General features: G+C 48.2%; 1 protein-coding gene and 1 long non-coding RNA gene across 5 annotated transcripts in view; one reads left to right on the top strand and one right to left on the bottom strand.

Moving 5' to 3' along the window:
• LOC135318518 (uncharacterized) overlaps positions 1 to 19695 on the top strand; it is a 53901-nt gene that overhangs the window by 6574 nt on the left and 27632 nt on the right. For 2 of the 4 annotated variants that reach the window (XR_010376649.1, XR_010376651.1), the window contains exons 3-6: positions 1967 to 2042; positions 5721 to 5787; positions 7378 to 15787; positions 18020 to 18111. This is a non-coding gene — a long non-coding RNA (uncharacterized LOC135318518). Of the gene's footprint in view, positions 1 to 1966; positions 2043 to 5720; positions 5788 to 7377; positions 15788 to 16016; positions 16113 to 16962; positions 17322 to 18019; positions 18112 to 19695 lie in introns of all 4 variants that reach the window. The other 2 variants (XR_010376650.1, XR_010376648.1) reach the window with 2 other exon arrangements.
• LOC116147402 (signal-regulatory protein beta-1-like) lies at positions 227 to 18644 on the bottom strand. Its single transcript, XM_064475822.1, has 6 exons — positions 18466 to 18644; positions 15389 to 15742; positions 9310 to 9630; positions 8407 to 8733; positions 3295 to 3406; positions 227 to 2628 (listed from the first exon to the last, which is right to left on the bottom strand). The coding sequence occupies exons 1-5, from the start codon at positions 18536 to 18538 to the stop codon at positions 3303 to 3305; spliced, it is 1179 nt and encodes a 392-aa protein (XP_064331892.1). The 5' UTR covers positions 18539 to 18644; the 3' UTR covers positions 227 to 2628; positions 3295 to 3302.

Genomic DNA, 19695 nt, shown 5'->3' on the forward strand with positions numbered 1-19695 from the left:
TGTTGCTTCACATGTTTCAGTTTTGTCCATTGTGACCTCTTACTGTTGGTTCCTGAGCGCCTTTGACAAACTCCAGTCAATGACTGGTTTTTGGGTTTTGGTTTTATTTTCGTTTGGTGTTTCCCTTTCTCACTTTTTACAGGTTATTGAATTTTTGATAGGATTTCTAAACACAAAGAAGAGAGGTTATCCTTGAATGAAAGAACCTTAGAATACAAGATCCAGGTGATTGACTTAGATAATTTTTATTTGAAATCCAACGTCTAGTGGAAACTCATTCATTCATTTATTAAAATAACCATTAATGGCCTGGTATGTGGCGGTCATGTTCTGGCAAGTGAGGATTCAGAGTCCCTTCTCATGGAACTGACAGCCTATTTGAGGAAGAGACAACACGTACATCAGGGTTCGTCTTGCGTGGTGCATGAATTTCAGTTTAGATCAATAGCATGAATCCCCCAACACGCAGTTCAGAATTCACTTACCACAGGAAAGTTACTTTGCACAATTGCATCAAGTATAACTTTGCTGCTGACTCTGCGTCAGCCCACAGATCACTGTGTACTAACAGATGCTCATCGTGGTTAGTAACCAATCACGTCCGTACTTTGAAAGCCTGTAGTAATTGATCACTGTGACTCTTGTTACTCAGCTTAGGCCCACACGGCAACGTATGTGGGCAAGTTGCCCACTGTCTCCTAGTGATGAATCCATATGAATTTACAAAAATGACTCATTGTAAAAGGGAATTGACGACGAAGACGAGAGTGCAATGGAGACGCAAAAAGTGGTGATGCTGGAGGTGACATTCCAACTGAATGTAAGTGGATTAGAGAAGAAATCTCTGACCCTGGGAATGGTACACGCAGACTGTTAGAAAGATTCTAGATACGCATCCAGGGGAACTTAGTGAAGGCAAACCTACCCCGTAAATGAGGGAAATGGTGGTGAGGAAACGGGTGAAAATGTCCCAGAGGAAGTCAGAGCAGCAAATACTTCAAATTAAAGGAAGTTTTGTAAAGATTCCACAATTTTGAGCGTACAGAGCATAAAATGTTGGAAACTGATCCAAATACAGCAAGGCATCTGATAATTCACCAAGGCATAAAAAAGATGCTCTTATACTGTAGATTAGACAAGAAGAAGAAGGCAAGCCCTGTTCAAACGTTCGGATAAGATTTTTTTTGTGCTTGTATGTTTACTAATTTTCTTTTTTAGTAATGGTTTTAATATGATATATTTTCATTATCTAAAAATTATGAATAGAGATAAATAAAAATAAATTGAAGACAGTTGAAAATACTTCTGATAAGCTTTTAGAAAGAAATAAATTGCTTTAATTCTCAAGGTGTCGAATGTGTCAAACTAAATATGATTAGTTTTTTCCTTTTGTCTATGTATTTAAATCTGAAAGGAGGAGAGATTCTAAAGTTTTGAAAAAAGTGTCTCACATCAGAATCATTATTTATACCACTGATGACTGAGATCACTTTTTATGACGCAGTTTATGCAGTCATTTCTATAGTCCTCTTCTGTGCGAAGCGAGAACTGCCTATGTTCTGTTATGTCAGATGGTTGTAAGTGGTCAGGAAGCAAATTAATCAGGTTAAGAGGACATGGAATGCCAGGGTGAGAGAGGAATTGGTATTTTATACAGGGCCATCTATGGAAGGTACCTTTGATGAAGTGACATGAACAGAGACTGGTAAGAAGTAGGAGAGTGAGGCAGGCAGGTATGCTGGGAGAGGAAGCAGAGGAGTGATAGGATTTGACTGACTTTCCCAAAGAATCACTGAGCCTGAAACTAGGAAGCCAGTCAGAGACCACAGCAGTAGTGCAGGAGGAGATGGTGGCTGGGACCCGGGAGTCGTGGTCAGGGTGAGAACGTGCCGATTATGCATACAACTGAGTGGTGTGCTGGAGAAGGCTTGGACTGGCTCATGAGAACCCATTGTTACCTTTGCAGGAATCCTGCAAGCTGCTTGTTGAAGTGATGGTAATTTGAAATTGGCCACATTGAGAGTATCTACAGCAAGAAAGTGGTAAGTCCTAGAATTCAGGCTTTCATTTTCTTTTTCCTTCTGGAGAGTCAAATGTTAAAGATTTCTCATCTCACCTCTGGACATCAGCATTTTGGAGGAATAAGTGAATATGGGATATAAGAGAAGGAGAAAGCAAGGATGACTCTGAGGCTTCTGGACACAGTCTATTTACTGTGAGAGAAGGGTCGGGAAGGACGCAGGAGGATGGAAGTTCTGGTTCCATCACAGAGACAGGAGGCAACACTACCTTCGGGGTTTGAGGGGTAGGACATTTAGGGAACGAGGAAAGAGAATAACTGTTATTCTTAAAACCATGATGGCGAATCATTTGTACTTAAGCGGTGAAAGAGAATCTCAAATGGTGGGGAGTCCACGTTGGGGGAGGTCCTTCCTGCTCAGAGTGATGTATGAAGATGCAGCTCTGGGGGCCTCGAGGACTGTGAGAAGATCTTGGGAATGTGCGGGCAGGCTGGTCTCCATGGAGGAGAGCCATTTGGAGCAGAGTCGTGGAAGCTTCCAGCTGGGTCTTCGCCTAGGCTGGGCCCCTCAGGGAGGGAAGCAGGCAGCAGAGACTGGGGGTGGTACCCTGCAAAGGAGGAAGGAAGGAACTGTGGCAACTGTGTTCATATTTAATGATCTGCTTATAGTTCAAGAAATGTTGACTGCATGCCTCCTGTGTGCCCAGGCTGTTCTCCTTGTGGGATGCCTGTCTGAGAGGGTGGGCAGCCCCTGAGAGAGGTCTCTGCCCCCTCAGCCTCCTCTCCAGGCCCTGATGCCCCTTCCCGCTTCCTCAGCCCTTCTCTGTCACATGGAGGGTCGGAGCAGGAGCAGCCCTCAGAGCAGCAGATCCAGGGTTTCTCCCCATTACCCTAAAACGGGGATTCATTTTGCTCCCACGGAGGCCCAGGGTTCAAGGATCTACAAATGGTCTCCAAGGGAACCACCCTCTCAGCTGCTCCTCATTCAGCAGCCTCTGCCCACTTCCTCCACAGAACTGCCAGGAGACACCCTTTGAAAACCCACGATCCAGCCCACCTCCTACAGGACCCCACACCCCTCCCGGGAGCTGGGCACAACTGAGGGAAACCCCGTCTCCTGAGGGTATTGAAGGCGGTGTGTCACCTCTTTCTCCACGGGGGCCCGTGGCCCTGTGTGACCTGTGGGCTGACCCCCACCATCCCGACCTCCCCCACCCCTGACCTTGCTGTTTCCGGGACATACCTTGTCCTCCCTACCCTCCACCACAACTTACAGTCAGACCTAACGCTTCCTGTGGACAAAGATGACAGTGACACCGATCACCAGCAGCACTTTGGGGCCTAGGATGAAAACTACCAGGAGAGAAGGAGACAACGAAGGCTGGTCTGGAAATCAAGAGACAGGAGATCTGATTAGAGGGGCTCCACAGAAGCCATTCCCAAGGGCCTCCACTTACTCCTTCTGGAGCCACCTGGGCCCAGCCATGCTCTGAAGCTTTTGAACCTGCATCCTGTCTTGGGTCAAACTGCAGGCAGAAATCAGGATAGTGTTTCCACATTCTCTCTCTGTCCTCTCTCAGGCCCCTTGAGGAAAGGGGCGGAGAGTGTTTGCAGTCAGTGACGTGTTAGGTGTGGCACCTGGTTTACTTATTTGGTTCTCACACCTCTACGAGGTAGGTATTATTCTCTTTCTGATGAGGAAACTGAGGCTCTGAGAGTTTAGGGAGCATCGCAAAATTAGTGGGATTCAAACCTAGGGAAATCCATCCCTCTTGTCCCAGAAGATGATCCCGAGATCTTATCTTTTGGACCAGGTCCAGCCTCTCGGGGCCACAGGAAGGAATGTCAGTACAGCATGCAAGCGAGGAGCACGGGTTTCATGGTGAGAGCGGCCCTGCTTGGCCAAGGGGTGGGGCTGGAGACCCCATGTTTCAGGAGTTGTGGGAACCCCCAGGGTGGCCTGAACTCATGAGAACTGCTGGCTGGAGAACAACCTGGTGCTTCAAAGAAACAGGGTCTTGTGGTGGGAGGGGCTTCATACCATTCAGCCCACCTTGACCTTCGTACCCATGAAACCTGAAGTCTTTATGCTGACGCCGAAAGTCAGGTCTGAGTAAGCTTACTTTTGGACGTTTTGCATTTTTACGGTGAGCTGTTTTTGCTCTCAAAGTCATAGAAAGAAAGCTGTTAAAATATTTTTTGTAAATAAAATAATCCTTAAAGCCCGAGTGAAGACCTCACCAGTTTTTGCTTTTGAAGGTGCTGGAGGATGACAACTCTCAGCTGAGTGGCCCTTGGGGTTTTTTCTCAGCTGGAGGGACCTGCGTTCCTTAAGTCTGCACATCCTTCTAGAGGGCAGCCCTCACAAAGAGCCGGCTGAACCGGGAGTATGGAGGCTCAGGTCCACCCTTTCAATTTAAACTGACTCTGATAGACCATCCTGGCGCCTCAGCTCTGTGTTGCAGTGTCTGAGTCTCTTGTCCCTGCTTTGTAGTCCGACATCTCCCTTTGCCGGTCCTGCTCCCTTCACGTGCTCATGCGTGTTGATCCCGGCAACACTTCACAATCATCAGCCCTCAGTCTTCTCTCTAGTTCAGACTCTGATTCCCAGAGAAACTGATCTGTGGGAGTTTGTCTGGGTGTGAGTTGAAAGGCAAACTCTGAGATGCAAACTCGGAGCTGGATCACTCATCGACTGTCCAAGCGGATCCCAGCAGTGGCAGGAGGTGGAGCAGGAGTCAGCCCTGGAAACCCTAGTGATGCAATTGTTAAAACTTCTAGTGGTGGTGAACTGGGATGGTGTAACCAGGGCTACAGAGGGGGTTGAATTCTCAAGTTTAAAGGGTCAGCTCTACCAGAAGAGAATCTTGAGCTGTGGGGTGGGGACATATGGGTTAAAGTACTAAAAAACCTTCACTGGACGTTAGTAATATAGAGAACAACAACAACTTATCTCCAAAAATGGCCTTTCCAATCCAGAGCGATCAAAAAGGAGAATGTGAATTCTATACCAAATTGGCTCTCATTATTACCTGAAGAGAAAAATACCAGAACTGCAAAATACCTGTGAGTCAAAAACGCAAAATCACCAAATCCTAGAGCACTTTCCCTCTCTGGGCTGCCATCCGACCCTCAGCCACCAGGAGAAGTGCAAGAATCACAGACAAGGCAGCCAGCACACGAGCCTAAGAATTGTTTGAAAATATCACAACCAAGATTAAATTCACCCTAACTATGAAAATATTGGAAAAGCGTCCTGCAGAGCAGAGATCTGGGAAGGGGTTTCAAAGTCAGCCTGGTTGAAAGGGTTGGCACAGAATCCCCAGAATCCTAACATATATTGCCTTTCATGTCAAAAGGGATGAGCGGTCATGATGAAGTTAAGGGTCTTGAGATGGGACATTGTCTTGGATTATCTGAGTGGAGCCCATGTCATCACAAAGATTCATGTGAGTGAAGGTGGGGGTAGGAGAGTCAGAGGAGATATGAGACAGGAAACAGAGGTCAGAAAGAGGTGGGGCCTTTTGCCCAGGAGTGTGGACACTTCTGGGAGCTGGAAAAGGCGAGAAATCGCATTCTCCTCTGGAGCCTCCAGAAGGAACACAGCCCTGTCATCCGTCGTAGACTCCTGACCTCTAGAATGGTAAAGTAACACACTTGTCTTGTTTTAAGTCACTAACCATGTGTTAACTTTTTACAGTGGCAAGAGGAACCTAATCCAAGGAGGATGGAACATTTAAAAAGGACAGATGAGACTAGAAGGACAGGTACGATTTAAAGTGCATAATTTCTTGGTGGGGAAAAGACAATAAAGATGAAAGAAGGGCTGTTTGCCAATTGAGTGATGAAGGGAAAAAGAAAAAAATAGGGAAGTAGGGAAATTTACGGTCCTGAAAGACAAAAGAGAACCGAAGACGTAGAGGATTTAGAGCTTTTTTCCCACTGTGTCAAAACCAGCCAACAAACTAAAAACTCCAGTGACATATTGGATTATGCTGTGCTACGAGAAGAAAGGTCCATGAAGCTAGAAATAGTGTAAAACACCCCAATACCATCACAAAAAACAGGCGATAAGACGTGCATCGTCACACCGGACCACCTGGGCCCAGGAGCAGTGCCCAGAGCCCTCAGATGCACCGGGCAGCAGGGTCACGTGGACATCTCACGCTTTGCTCCAGCCCCACAACCTAGATGCCCCAGAAAACATTTCCAGCCTTATTACATTAGCAGGCAGGCTGGATCAGGCAGCCTGCCGCACCCAGAAGTAACAGTCCTGGTGGAGCCCCAGCAGTAGATAGAAGATTCAAAAGCAAGTCCAAGTCCCTCCAGACAAGATGGTGTGGACTCATCTCTCCTGCTCTCCCCGTTCAGTACACCCTGAACCCTAGAAATGACACAAGGGACAAACATGGGAGGATTCTGAGGTGGAAGAGGTAGGAGACTGGTTAGAGACCTGAGCACTGGAGGAAGAACACAGTGTCCAGGCACCCAGGTACCTCTCCTAAGTCCTCAGGCACAGGAGGAGACCCTGGTGTGGCATTAGAAAAAAGAAAAAGTCTAAATCAATAACGTAAGTTCCAGCCTCAAGAAATGGGGAGATGGGGAGCAAAATGAGCCCAAAGCAACCAAAGGGAGGAAAGAATAAAAACAGTGGAAAAAAAAGAAATAAAACTGAAAACAATAGAGAAAATCACTAAAACACAGGTGAGTTCATTTAAAAGATCAATAGAAATGAAAAGCTTCTAGTACGACTGTTAAGAAAAAAGCAGAAATGACACCTTTCCAATACCAGGAACGAAGCAGAGGACATCACTGCAGACACTGCAGACATCAGAAGGATAATAAGGGAATATTATGAACAACTGTCCAGACAGAAAATTGACAACTTAGAGACACTGGGACGTGTTCCACAGAAAGCACAGCCTACTGCAATTCACGCAATATGAAATGAATACATTGAATAGCCCTAAACTAGGCAAGTTCTTTTTAAAATTCGAAACAGAATTCTGGAGGCCCAGGTGGTTTCACAGGAAGATTCTATTAGGATTTACAGGTGAATAAAAAAACAACTCTGGTGCACAGGAAACCAGTATAAAAGAAATTTTAAGAGAATTTGAAATATATACTCCATTTTAGATGACATTAGGGAATTACTGTTGATTTTATTAAGTGTGTAATGGTATTGGTTTGGCAGAAAATCAATGTCCTTAACCATGTAACCACACACCTGTAGACTCCACTGGCAACTGGATGTGCACACAGGACTCCGTTATTAGTGGACACAACCATGCAAATTCTGTATAGCTGTTGTTTAACGGAAGGTGTTTGTCCTCTCCTTCCTGTCTTTATTCTTCCAGCAGGAGGGACATGGACACTCGCTGACCCAGCATTGACCCCCAGCCCAGCAGACAAGGACAACACCATAGGCTAAGTTGGAGGGAATGTCGGCCTTTGAAAGGTCTTCTGGAGTAAAGACGCCTGGGAAACTGATCAACTGCCTCCTGATGTTACATGAGAAAGAAATAAGACATGTATTATGCATAGGAAGGGGGACTCTGTATGTCCTTGGGACAATGCTCAGCTAAAGGAGAACGTGTTTCTAATGAGCACATATTTGTTATATGTGGTCCTTGGTCAGGAACTCAGATTCACCTTGATTAGTTTAGCCAGATCACCTGGACTAAAGGCAAGACATCTTCAACAACACCCACTGTCGTTTCCTGAGTCCCTTTGGTAAACTCCAGATCCACTGGGTGGTAGAAGCAGAAAAGGAGATCATAGAGCTGAGATCATGCACTGATTTGCATTTAGTAAATGTGCACTGAGTGACTGTGATCATTGCTGGTCCACTGCCACAGATCAGGGGACAGAGGAAGCCCATGTAATGACAACTCACGGTCACCTGGGTGCCTGGTCCAAACTCAAACTCCACAACTTCAGGGCTCCCTTTCCAGGATTTCACAGAGTAGTATGTGTAGGAGACGGCTTGGGTTACTTTATGTTACTAATGCGAGTGGAAATTGCAGAATGGAGAGACACTAGGCAGAGGTTAGAAAAAGCAAGGAGGAGGGAGGTGGGCGGACAGGGAAGGATGAACATAATTACTGGTAGTTGAAGAAAGCAAGAGGCAGAACGCTATGAACACAATGATCTCCTTCCTTCCTGTCTTTTTTTAATTATATTTATGGCAAAAGATTGGTAAGAATATATCAAACTTTTACCAGTGGTGATTTTTGGAGTATGGGATTTGGGGAGGGGAGCTCACTTCAAAATTCTACTTTATATTTATAGACTTCTAGATTATTCTATAAGAAGGAAGAATTACTACTTTAACAATTTAAAAAGATAAAATTTTAAAAACCCTGTCAGGTTAATGGAAGCCTCACCAGGGTGTTCATGTGTGTCGTGGTCCTTCTGGGGAGCAGAGGCCTCCAGGGTGAGGTTGGCGCTGACTGCCGGCTGCCCGTCGTGCTCCACCCGGCAGGACAGCACCTCCCACCTGTGGGCGGATGAGTTCACCAGGAGCCAGCTCGTCCTGTTAAAGGTCCCGTCCTTATTCTCCGTGAAGGTCGACGCCGTTTCTATCCGGGACACGTTTCCATTCTCCACCCAGCTCAGCTGGAGGTCTCGGGGGTAGAACTGCTTCGCCTGGCAGGTGACGTTCACCTGGGTCCCTGCCATGGGCTGTTGGGTGACCTCCAAGGTGGGCGGAACTGAAACAGCACAGGGCAGGAGCTCTGACCTTGTGGAACAGAGAGGTCACAGGGCAGGGGCTGGAGAGCAGCTCCCAGCCCAGCAAGGGGGTGCCTGAGGACAGAGCCAGGCATGCAGCAGGTGCTCAAACACTTAGTGTGCATTTTGCATATGAATGAGATCCTAAGCACCCTGCAGGACACACAGTAGGTGCTCAAGGAGTGGTTGCTCCTGTTAGGGTTATAATGTGGGGAATCAGTAAGCAACTGGCATGCAGTTGGAATATAATAACTGCAGCCAAATAAATGAAATCCCTAGGCACTTAGGGGTTGGCTTAGAGTAAGTGCTCAGTAGTTGGAGATGCTGTTGTAAGTAAAGGAAACTGCTGAGCACAGTGCTTGGCACGTGGCAGGTGTCACCTGGCAGCTGCCATTAAATCAGTAGTGAGTGAACATCACATGAAGGTGCCTGGTGGTCAGGAAGGACTGTCAGGAATTCTATTCCAGGCAATTCAAGGCCTGGAGCCAAAAGCAGGGGGAGGAGCAGGTGGGGCTTGGGGACAGGTGTGGGCTCCGGCTGTTGTGAGGGGCATCTACCTCGGATGGTCTCAGACAAGTTGGCAGTCCCACGGAGAGGAGGGCCCCCCTGCAGGGTGACGTGGGCCACCTCGCAGATGACCTGGGAGCGAACATCCCCCGGGGCCAGCACCACCTTGGCTGTGCTGGAGACGCTGTAGGAAATGCTGTCTCCCTCTGGGTCCACACTGGTCTGGGAGGCTGCGATCTCGTTCCTGTTTTTGAACCATTTCAGGGAGATGGTTCTTGGGGAGAAGCCATGGGATCTGCAGGTGAAGCTCACTGTCTGCTCAGGTGGGGCCCTCGTGGCGGGGCCTGATACCACGGGAGGAGAGGGTTTGGCTACAAAAGGAGCATTTACAACAATGAACATAATTGTCATTATCATCACTAATGATAAGCTTGCGACACAGTTAACAACAGGGGAGATAATTAGGATTAATTAATTTCTTTTTATTTTAATGGAGGTAGTGAGGATTGAACCCAGGACCTCGTGAATGCTAAGCACGCTCTCTACCACTGAACTCTACTCTCCCCACTAAGAACGTTTCCATATATTATGTTTTAATTCTGCGATTAGTTCTCAGAGGGCTGTGTCTTCATACTCATGCTAAAAGGAGACACACTGTTTCCGAGAGGTGAGCTCTGAGTCAGGGGTGGGGCGGACATGGTTTCCAGGCCTGAGTTCAAAAGTCCACTTTCTTTCCTCCACCAGGTGATTTCTCACCAATCTGGGCGCAGGAACAAAAGACCTGATGGCTGCCACTCTCCTATTAACTCTTCCTAGCTGGGCTCCCCTGGAAAACTTAACTACCTACTGAGAAGCATTCACAGAAGTAAGTGCGGGGGAAGCAGGGGTGGAGCGAGACCACCTTGGATGCTGAACCAGGCTGGGCAGTAGATGAGGGGTGTGGCCCACACCCCTCCCAGCTCCTCATCTGCGAAATGGGATAGCAGGCCTTGTCCTTCCCGGGGCTGCAGCGAGGGTTCCATTAGGCAGGGGAAGCGTCTTTGCTTTAAGTAAAATACAAGATGCCTCCCAATACTAAACACTGTACTTATATCCAGAGCTGTCTCTTTGGGTTTCTATGAATTTACTCCCTAGTTTTCATTCTTTCCACAAATATTCCAGTAGGAGTAGTATACCAGCTCCTGAATTTCAAAGGCAGGGGGCAAAGGGATGTTTTTCTGAATCTGGGTTCTTAGCTTGGTTCAGTTTTGAGTTGAAAGCAAAGATCACTGAGAGCTGAGAAAGCAGAGGTGGTTAATTTCTTAATCGTTATTAAATCAGAAGAGACTCAGACAGAGGCCCATGAAGCAGGCAGATGTACCGCCTGTGTCTTGAAAACAAACACAAATCAGCTAATCAAAAGGGAGGGCGGTTTCTCCCTCTAGAAGGTTATAGGGTGTCTCCAGATTGTTCATTATTACCCAACACCTCTTGTAAAGGTTGGTAGACAGCGAATATTACAAACATTTGCATCTGTAAATATTTAACTTGCTTTCTAAAAGTCATCAAACACTTTGAGGACATAGTAAGGAAGCGTTACTTGAACAAGTCAAGTCATAAAAAACGCAGCATCCTGAACGTCCCTAAAGGGATGAGATACTGTAATAAGTCATCATTTAGAGTTTCCTGGGAGCCTGACACTGGGCTTATCCCTGCATGACCTTCGGCTCTTTAATCTCCCCACCAGCCCAGTGAGGGGGGCCCGGGTGTGGTCCCATTTATGGGATGAGGCTCAGGGAGGACACAGCTGGCCAAGGGCACCCAGCGAGGAAAGGTCGGAGCTCATCTCACTGCACACAGTCACTGATTCTAGTGTCTCTGATCTTTACCTCTGAGCCTCAGTCTCTGTTTCCCTGCAATGTGTGTGACAGCCCCACCGTGGTCAGACGAGGGGGGATGTACATAAAACAGAGTCTGGTGCGCAGCAGGTGCTTTATCAACAAGACCTGTGATAGTTGTCACAAGGTCTGGTTGTTCCTAGTTCTGAAACTGCCTGTTTATTCTTCAGGCAGTGAGAAGGCAGAACACAAGCAGAGCAGGAAAAAACAAACAAACAAAAAGTCTCAAATCCTGCTCCGTGCAGCTGGCATGAAAAACCCTGATGAAAAAGCAGCAATAGAAGCACCCCAGTATGATTCTCTTCCTCTTTTTTATAATAATCCCTTCAGAAAACAAATTGGGGGAATTGGCTTTCAAAATATATGATGTTGCAGGCATTACCCCGCAGACCAGCTCTTTACAGAAAGCTGGAAGCATTATAAAAGGAGGGAGGAGAGATTCCATCAGTGTCATGTTGGTGTGTTGAGGCAGGAGGGCTCTGGGCTGAGCAGGGAGTGTTTGAGGGGCTTCCAGTCCCTCTTTAAAGATGGGAAGTTTTCCCCAGCAACAAAGCTGAGGGCTGAACAGAGTCCTCTCTGGGAAGCCCCTCTCCACCGCAGATGAGCTCCATGGGAGGAGGTGTCCCTCTGCTTCTGTTGAAGCTTCCTTTCTTGGCCTCTGAAGAACTGTCACTGTCACGGGCTATTCTGCAACGTCCCCAAAGAGCTGTTCTCGCAGCTCCAGCACCAAGGAAGAGTGACCTCTGTCTGGGCAAAACCCGATCTCCGTCTGTGACCTTGGAGAACACGGAGCTCAGGGCTTCTCTGCCCCGGATATAGGCAGCATCCCCTGCAGGAGTTAATCAGTCAGGTGCCCAGGCCCACGTGTCTCCAATTATACTAGGCTTTCTCAGGTGGAGACAGGGGCTGGGGATCGTGTCAGCGTTACCTAGGTGAATCTGATGGTCAGCCAAGGTGGAAAGCCCAGACCCCACCCCAACCCCAGTTATACTTAGTCCTGGAAGGAGTGAGCTGCCCAAGGCCTCAGGCTTCGGCACGTCAGAGGTAACATGGTGGAACACGTACACTGTTCCAGGCTCTGCTCTAAGCTCTGTACATGGATCCCTCAATCAGTCCCTGCTGCGGCTCTGGGAGGGCGGTGCTAACAGGGGCGGAACAGGCCCCCAAGACCCAGTGTGGGGAGGGACGCATCTGAGGTCCTAGACCTGGGACCTTGCGGAGCTGGGATGGGAGTCCAGGCAGTGGGGCTCAGCCCAGGTGCGCAACCACTGTGCACTGAGGCTCAGTGACACCCTAGCCCACCCCATTTAGCGCTTTCTAGATCCTCTCCAGCCATCAAAAACCCTGAAAGGCAGCCGAGATTACAGGTGGGGAAACAGGACTAGGCGGGAACTGAGACTTGCGCAGACCACAGCCTGGGGGGACAACGGCATGGCTCACTGAAAGGCTGCTCTGTCAGCAGGCTCATCGTACCCTCAGGACATCCTGCAAAGGTTGGTGTGATTGTAGTCCTTCTACAGGCCAGTAAGCCTTGCAAAGGGAAGTGAGACACAGCCTTGAAAAAACACCTCAATTTGGGGGGTCTACTCTGTGCTGGTGGTTTAGACATACAGTCTGAAATCTGAATAACCCTGCTAGAAAGAGTCCATGATTATTACCATTTTAGAAATGATAAAACTGAGGCTGAGAGAAATAAAATCTCTTCACCCTCACAACCATATCCCAGAGGGAATTCCCTTGACCCCTGAGGTTTCATGTCCAGCAACAGAGCAGGCACCCACCTTCAGGGGCCCCCACAGTGACCACCACCCGCCCTTTTTCCCTCTGAGATTCTTGACTTCAAGCGAGACCAGGGAGGAGTGCCCTCCAGGGGCCCAGGCCTGGGGACCCTGTAGCAACAAGGGGGAGACACGGGCTCCTGACACCTGAGTCTAGAACATGAACTCTGTCCACGCGGGGACCCCAGCATCCTCTAGGAACTACCTCCCCCTCCCCCTCCTCAGTCTGCGGGGCAGGAGTGGGCGTGCCGGGTGCTGCTGGGATGGAGCGGCCCCTCTGCCCTGTCCTCGCTCCCCTTCCCGGAGCTGCTCCCGCAGGCCACTCAGTGAAGGGGCGACATCACAGCAACAGGGAGGAAAGGACTCCTGGGGCTTCTGAGTGCGCTGAGCCCTGTCTCATAGGGGCAGGTTCAGGACGTCAGGAGACCCTGCATCTGTCTGTTCCCAGTTATAAAGCTAGCCTGGCAGCCACACAGGATTGTTGTTTTTAATACTCATTGCTGAAGAACAGCACACGAATTTAAAAGGAGAGTGTTAGAGCTTTCTCCCCACTTTGACAAGCACAGTGGGGTGTGCAGAGAGCTGGGTGTGAGTCAGGCTGCTTGTGGTTCTACCTTGGCCCCCTTACCTGCTCACCCGCCAGGTCCCCTCTCAGAGCCTCAGGGGCACAGATGGCCCCTCCCTCAGAGCACTGCCTATAGGCAGTAAATGCCAGGAGGAAGATTCAGCATCTGACAGGCTGCTACCCCCTCACCCCCTCCTGCCTCCCTCCTTTCTCATCCAGGGAATCATCTGAGCAGGTGCTCGGGGAAGAGGATGACGGTCTCCTGGGAGGCAGCAGGTCTGAGTGGGGTTGGAGCCAGTTCCCACCTGTGATTGGCTGTGCAGGGGAGGCACCACCTGGGAATGTTAGTGATACCCGCAAAGCCAGGATTAACCTTCCCTCCTATGTCCAGGGCTTGTGGGGATATTTGCTTGCTAGAACGGCTGAGAGTGAAATTTTGCTATATCCACACGAATTAAAATACACATACTCTCTGATGTAGCAATGACACTTCCAGTGGGAATTTCCTCTTTGATGAGAGTGAGGCATGGACAGCAGTATCAACTGAAGTGCTGTCTTAATAGCCCAAGGTTGGGGACAACTTGGTACCCTTCAACAGGAGAATGCAGAGGGAAAGACGCTCTGTCCATACCGCGTGGTGTTTTGCAGCTGCTGAGACCCTGGGCAGCTCTAGGTGCTGACATGGGATGAGTGACTTGGGATCATGTGGCTGAAAGTAGGCAGAGGTTGCCAGTCACCTGGGAACTCACGGTCTGAATGCAAGGAGCATTTGAATCTTAGGGAAACTGAAGAAAAGTCTCCCTGTTCAATGGTTTGACCCAAGGAGCTTTTTATTCAGCACCTACTATGAGCCAGGCTCTTCCAAGGAGCCAGTGTCCAATGGTGGTGCAGGAGGAGCCTGGACTGAATCAGCTGGGTTCTGTAAGGATCCCATCACTCACTGGCCTTGTGAGTGTGGTCTAGGTCCCTGTCACCTCTTGGCCTCAGGCTCCCCATGTGTAGGTGGGGGGCAGGGCAGTTGGTGTGTAAAAATCCTTCCTGCCCTGACAGTCCAGGATTCAGGAGTTAGAATGAGGATCCTGGGCCTGTGGCAGAAAACCCTAAAGGAGCACCTTTGCTACCTCAATGGGGCAGCGACTAAGACATCGACTTGTGGAATCTCTTCCCTGGGTGCGGGACATTCTGAGATGCGACAGCTGTGCTTGGAGCCATCAGTGACTATGAGTTGATCCTGAATCACATGAGGGTTTCGTGACAGACCCTCCCAGGAAACACCCAACCTCTGGGCATCTCCTCCAAACCTGGCGTTCAGAGTTAACACTGAATCTCTGCCTCTTGGAGTTTCTTCTCAGTGTGATGTTTCTGAAGAAATAAAGTAACACATTCTACATCCTGCCCCCTACTCTCGACAATTCCCCGGCCAGTATGGACTTCCCGCATTGGAAGGGAAGAGAACACAAGCTTCATAGGAGAAGAGCCCTTGTCTGCTGTGTTCACTGCTGCTTCCATGGCATCCGGAGCAGGAGCAGGCACACAGTAGGTGCTCAGTAAGTGCTTACTAAAGTGAAGACTTGGCCACACTGAGGGGAGCACTCTCTGGAGACAGGAGTTGAGGTCTGGCCTTTGAGCGGGCAAATCACTTGGACCTTAGCTCCCTCGAGCCTGGAACCAAAGGGCTGGGCTTGCAGACTTTTCATACCAGTTACCAGCCGTGGGGCCATGAGTAGATAGCACGACCTCTCCAGGCCTCAACCTCCCTGATCTGTAGACAAGTGGGAAATCGGATCGTGACCCAGTCATGATAAAGCGCCCACTGCTGCACCTCATTCTTACTTTTGCTCAAAGACAGGAGGGCATTTTGTTGACTTGTTGTCACAGAGCAGGGGACGAGGGGCCCACGTGTACTCACCACTCACAGTGAGCCGAGTGCCTGGTCCAGACTTATATTCCACGTCACCAGGGCTTCGTCTCTGGAACTTCACACAGTAGTAGGCACCGGCGTCTGCCGGGGTGATGTTACTGATGCGGATGGAAAAGTCCAGGTTGTCTCTCCTTGTGACATCTGAAGCATTTGTTACTCGGGGGGAGTGGCTTTTCTTCAAATCGTAGATGAACTGCCGGCCTGGCCCTGTGCCCCTGAACCACCTGATGGGCCCCACAGGGATCAGGGAGGTCGTGGTGCAGCGCAGAGTGGCCGTCTCTCCAGCTGTGACCGACACTGACGTCTCAGGCTGAATCACCTGCAGCTCCTGAGCCGCCACTCCTGGAGGGAAACACAGCAGTTATTCATTCCTCCTCATTTGATCAGGTAGGTTTTCTCCCGTATTTACCAACAGCAGGTTTCACTGACCTAAAGCACCATGAGCCCACCCTGAACTCTCCTCAGTGCAGCTACCATCACATGTGACCCTCACGAAGAGCCTGTAACATGAGAGTCCAAAACAGACGAGGAAACTGAGGCACAGTGAGGGTGAATGGCACAGCAGAGAGCAGGTCTGAGTGCCTGAGTCCTGTCTGCAAATGTCTTGCTTTCCCAGATGTTTCTGTCTGTCTGCTTCCTGGCCTCATGGTGGGTTGTACTTCTGGACCTTTGCATTGGGAGGGGCTATGAGACTTCTTTCAACCACGGAGAGGTGAGCAGCAGTGATGGATGTATTTTGTGGTTATGCATTTAACTGCAAGAACCTTTAGGGATCAACTTCCCTGTTCCACAGACATGCGCACACTCATGATGGGGTCGGCTCCTTAAGCCTGGGTACTTCAGTGACAGTGATGTTGAGAGCTCCTGACCCACAATGGACATATAGTTTATAAGGGAAATAAAACATTTCAAGTCCCCTTAGGATTTTTTCCCAATGTTTAATCATGTTATATTAGTTAGCTAAGGTTGTTGTAATAAATTATCAAAAGTTTAGTGGAAATCAGAGAAGACCCTAATGCAAAAAGATACATGCACCCCAGTGTTCATAGCAGCACTATTTACAATAGCCAAGAGAGGGGAGCAACCTAAATGTCCATCGACAGATGACTGGATAAAGAAGTGTGGCATATATCTATACACACACACACACACACAAACACAATGGAGTACTACTGAGCCATAAATAAGAATGAAATGTTGCTATTTTCAGTAAAGTGGATGGACCTAGAGAATATTGTACTTAGTGACAAGTCAGACAAATAAGGACAAACACTGTATGGTATCACTTATGTGTGGAAACTAAAAATATAATATATATCAATGTATACAAAAAACAGAAACAGATTACAGACGTAGAAAAGATCCTAAGGGCAAGTATTTTGTCTCTTTATTCACCAGTGCTCCCCAAGTTCCTATAACTGTTCCTAGTCCCCAGCAGGAAAGCAGTAAGTATTTGCATGCTGTGTGAATTGCCTAGTGCTACATCTCCCTGAGACCCTGAAGTCTACTTTCAGGGCGTAATCTCTGTGGAAGTTGTATCAGAAACTGCGTTTCCCATGCAGATGACTTGGCAAAAAACAGAAGTACTCTGTGCATATGCAAGGAGCAGAAGAGCAGAGAAGAAGACCAGAAGCCCTCTGCCCCACACCACCCCCTTCCCTGTACTCATTGGCAGAAGCTGCAGAAAACTCATGAGGTGAAAGCGAGGACCCAGTAGGGTGAAGACCAGTGGTGAGACCTGTGAGTCCCAGAGCCAGACAGCCCGAGTTCTAGTCATAGCTCTTCCCTTCACTGCTGAGGGACAGTGAACCAGTGTGTGCTTCCTTTTTCTCATCTGTAAAGTCCTGGTACGACAGTGTCTACCTTGGATACATGCTCGCATGAGTTAATAGTCATGAGCATTTGCATCACCTGGAACAAGGTTAGTGTTCAAGAAATTGAGAAGTTCTTACTCATTAGATTTCCTGGGGTTTTAATGGAGGCTTTCATGACCTTGGATATGCGTATGGGTGTGGCTAGAACCTCAGACATAGGTCATGTAGGCAGGCGTCTGTATCTTTCATCCTCTCCTGTCCAGCGTGGGAAAGGGACTCCGAGATAGCCCCACGTGAAAGTCTACTCATTTTACTAAGACATACATTTGCTTGCCTTAAGAAACTGGGAGAGGGTTGGGATAAATTTCGGGAAGTATGAAAGACGGAGGGTGTTGAGAAACTGGGGAGGACTAAGCATCTGATGATGTCATTTCACGTAGACTGAAAAACGCTTTGCGGAGAGCATGAAGGAAACCTTATCGGAATCCCATGTGTCTGCGTTTGTTTTACTTCCTCGCACCTCCTCGTACACACACACAAGCACACACGGACTGCACACATTTAGAAATACATATACAAACGTAGCCTACTGCTGTACTATACGGGTTCTTTTGAGAATTAAGTGAAATTATAACAGATATTAAGAGCTTAGTAAAAATTCTGGCATGTAGGAGCCACCCAAGATATTATCGACAAAAGTTTGGGGAGGACATACGACAGGGTTTGAACTCTGATGTCTGAGTGGGATGATGGGTGATGACGATTCTGACTGTTCCTCTGTATTATCTGATTTTCCTGCAATTAGGCTCCACCAAGAAGCTGAGCAGCACAACACGGTACAAAGAATGAACCTGGAGCTGGTTGGCCTGAACTCGAACCCAATGTTTCCTGCCTTAGGTAGGTGACATCGGGCAGTGTACTCTCTCTGTCTCAGTTTCCCCTTCTGTAAATCTGGGATAATTGTCACAGCTTCACACAGGGATGTTGTGAGGGTTCCATGAGTTATTACGCAAAAAGGTGTCTATGATGGTGTTTGAAGCATCGTCACCTTCGAAGCCCCTGGTGTACAACTGCCAGTGGCAGAGCCACAGAGGAAATGCTCAGATCCCTGATTTCATGCTCTCTGATAATGCCCAGCCCTTGGCCATTTGTGGCTTCCTCAGGTGGCACACCTGTTTACCTGGAGGTCCTAAAAATGCATGGGGAGTTCCGGGGGCAGGGAGAGGGGATTCTACCCCAAGGAGTGCTCACCTGTGCGTCCCAGCAGTAACGCCAGCAGCAGGCAAGGAGGCAGAGGGTGGGGCCAGGAGGCAGGGTTCGGCATCGTGGAAGCCTGATGGGACTGCTGTGTCCAAGTGTGTGTCCCGCAGAGAACCCAGAGTTCCTTCTTTTGGGGAGAGAAGAGAAGCCCCACCTCACCCAATAGAAGAGGAAGTGCCTGTGATGGGGTAAAATGTACTGTGGGATAGGAAGCTGCTTCTAGATTCTAGCCAGTTCCTGCTTCAGGTTGTGAAACAGAAATCAGGCAGAGGACGTGACTCCACTGTGAGGAGTTACTCATCTTAGTTTTTCAGAGAGATTGGACAGGACTAGCAGAAACAATGCTTCCTCACCACCAACAAAACAATCGTTTCCTCTTCTTTCAGGAGAGGAAGTGTGTTATATGACCTTCATTTACACTCCTGGGCATTTATCTCCAGGAAATGAAAATTCATGTCTACACAAGGCCTGTTCAATAATGTTACAGATGATTTCTGTGTAATAGTGCAAAACTGGAAACCATCCACATGCCCCTGAATAAGTGAATGGTTTATCAAACTGTGGTGTGTCCTTATGAGGAAATACTACTGTGCAGTACAAAGGATGAGTTATTTATGTGTGCAACAGTGATTAGTTTCTTAAAGGCATTATGTTGATGACTAAAGACTTTTTTTGAGACTCCAGTTATAGCATTCTTGAAATTATGTATATAGAGAGAACTGATTGGCATTTACCAGAGGTTTGGTTTGGTGGGGATGGACTTCACTGCAAAGGGGTAGCGCAAGGAAGACCTCTGTCGTCCTGGAATGTTCTGCATCCTCACCGTGGTGGTGGTTACAGAAACACACATATGAGGATGAACATAAGTCAAAGCTGGGGATGTTACAACCCTCAGCTGTAAGTAGCAATCTCACAGTCATTATAACATAGACACTGACTGTTAAGTTATCCAAAATCATAATCATGTTAGAGTGATGGGGAAAAGAAAGTGAGCACACGTGGAATGAGGTCACGAGGTTCAGAACATGATATCCCCAACTTCCACAGTAGGAAGTCGATTAAAAAGTCCCTAAGACTTAGAAGTCAAGAAGTCGCAATATGGGCATGAGATCTGGCAGTAAAAGCTAAAATGATCAGTTACAAGAGTGGAAAATGGTTGCATCTTGGAGTTGGAAAGTGCTGGGAGGTTAGGGAGACTCCAGTTTTAATCTATAGAACTTG

The sequence above is a fragment of the Camelus dromedarius genome, chromosome 18 (genome assembly GCF_036321535.1).
Source record: "Camelus dromedarius isolate mCamDro1 chromosome 18, mCamDro1.pat, whole genome shotgun sequence".
NCBI classification, from domain to species: domain Eukaryota; kingdom Metazoa; phylum Chordata; class Mammalia; order Artiodactyla; family Camelidae; genus Camelus; species Camelus dromedarius.

Coding starts and splice junctions, on each gene's coding strand:
- LOC116147402 (XM_064475822.1), bottom strand. CDS start 18,538: ATGCCGAACCCTGCCTCCTGGCCCCACCCTCTGCCTCCTTGCCTGCTG. Junction 9,631..15,388: donor CACTCGGCTCACTGTGAGTG/GTGAGTACACGT, acceptor CTCCTTTTGTAG/CCAAACCCTCTCCTCCCGTG. Junction 3,407..8,406: donor CGACACACATGAACACCCTG/GTGAGGCTTCCA, acceptor CTTGATTTCCAG/ACCAGCCTTCGTTGTCTCCT.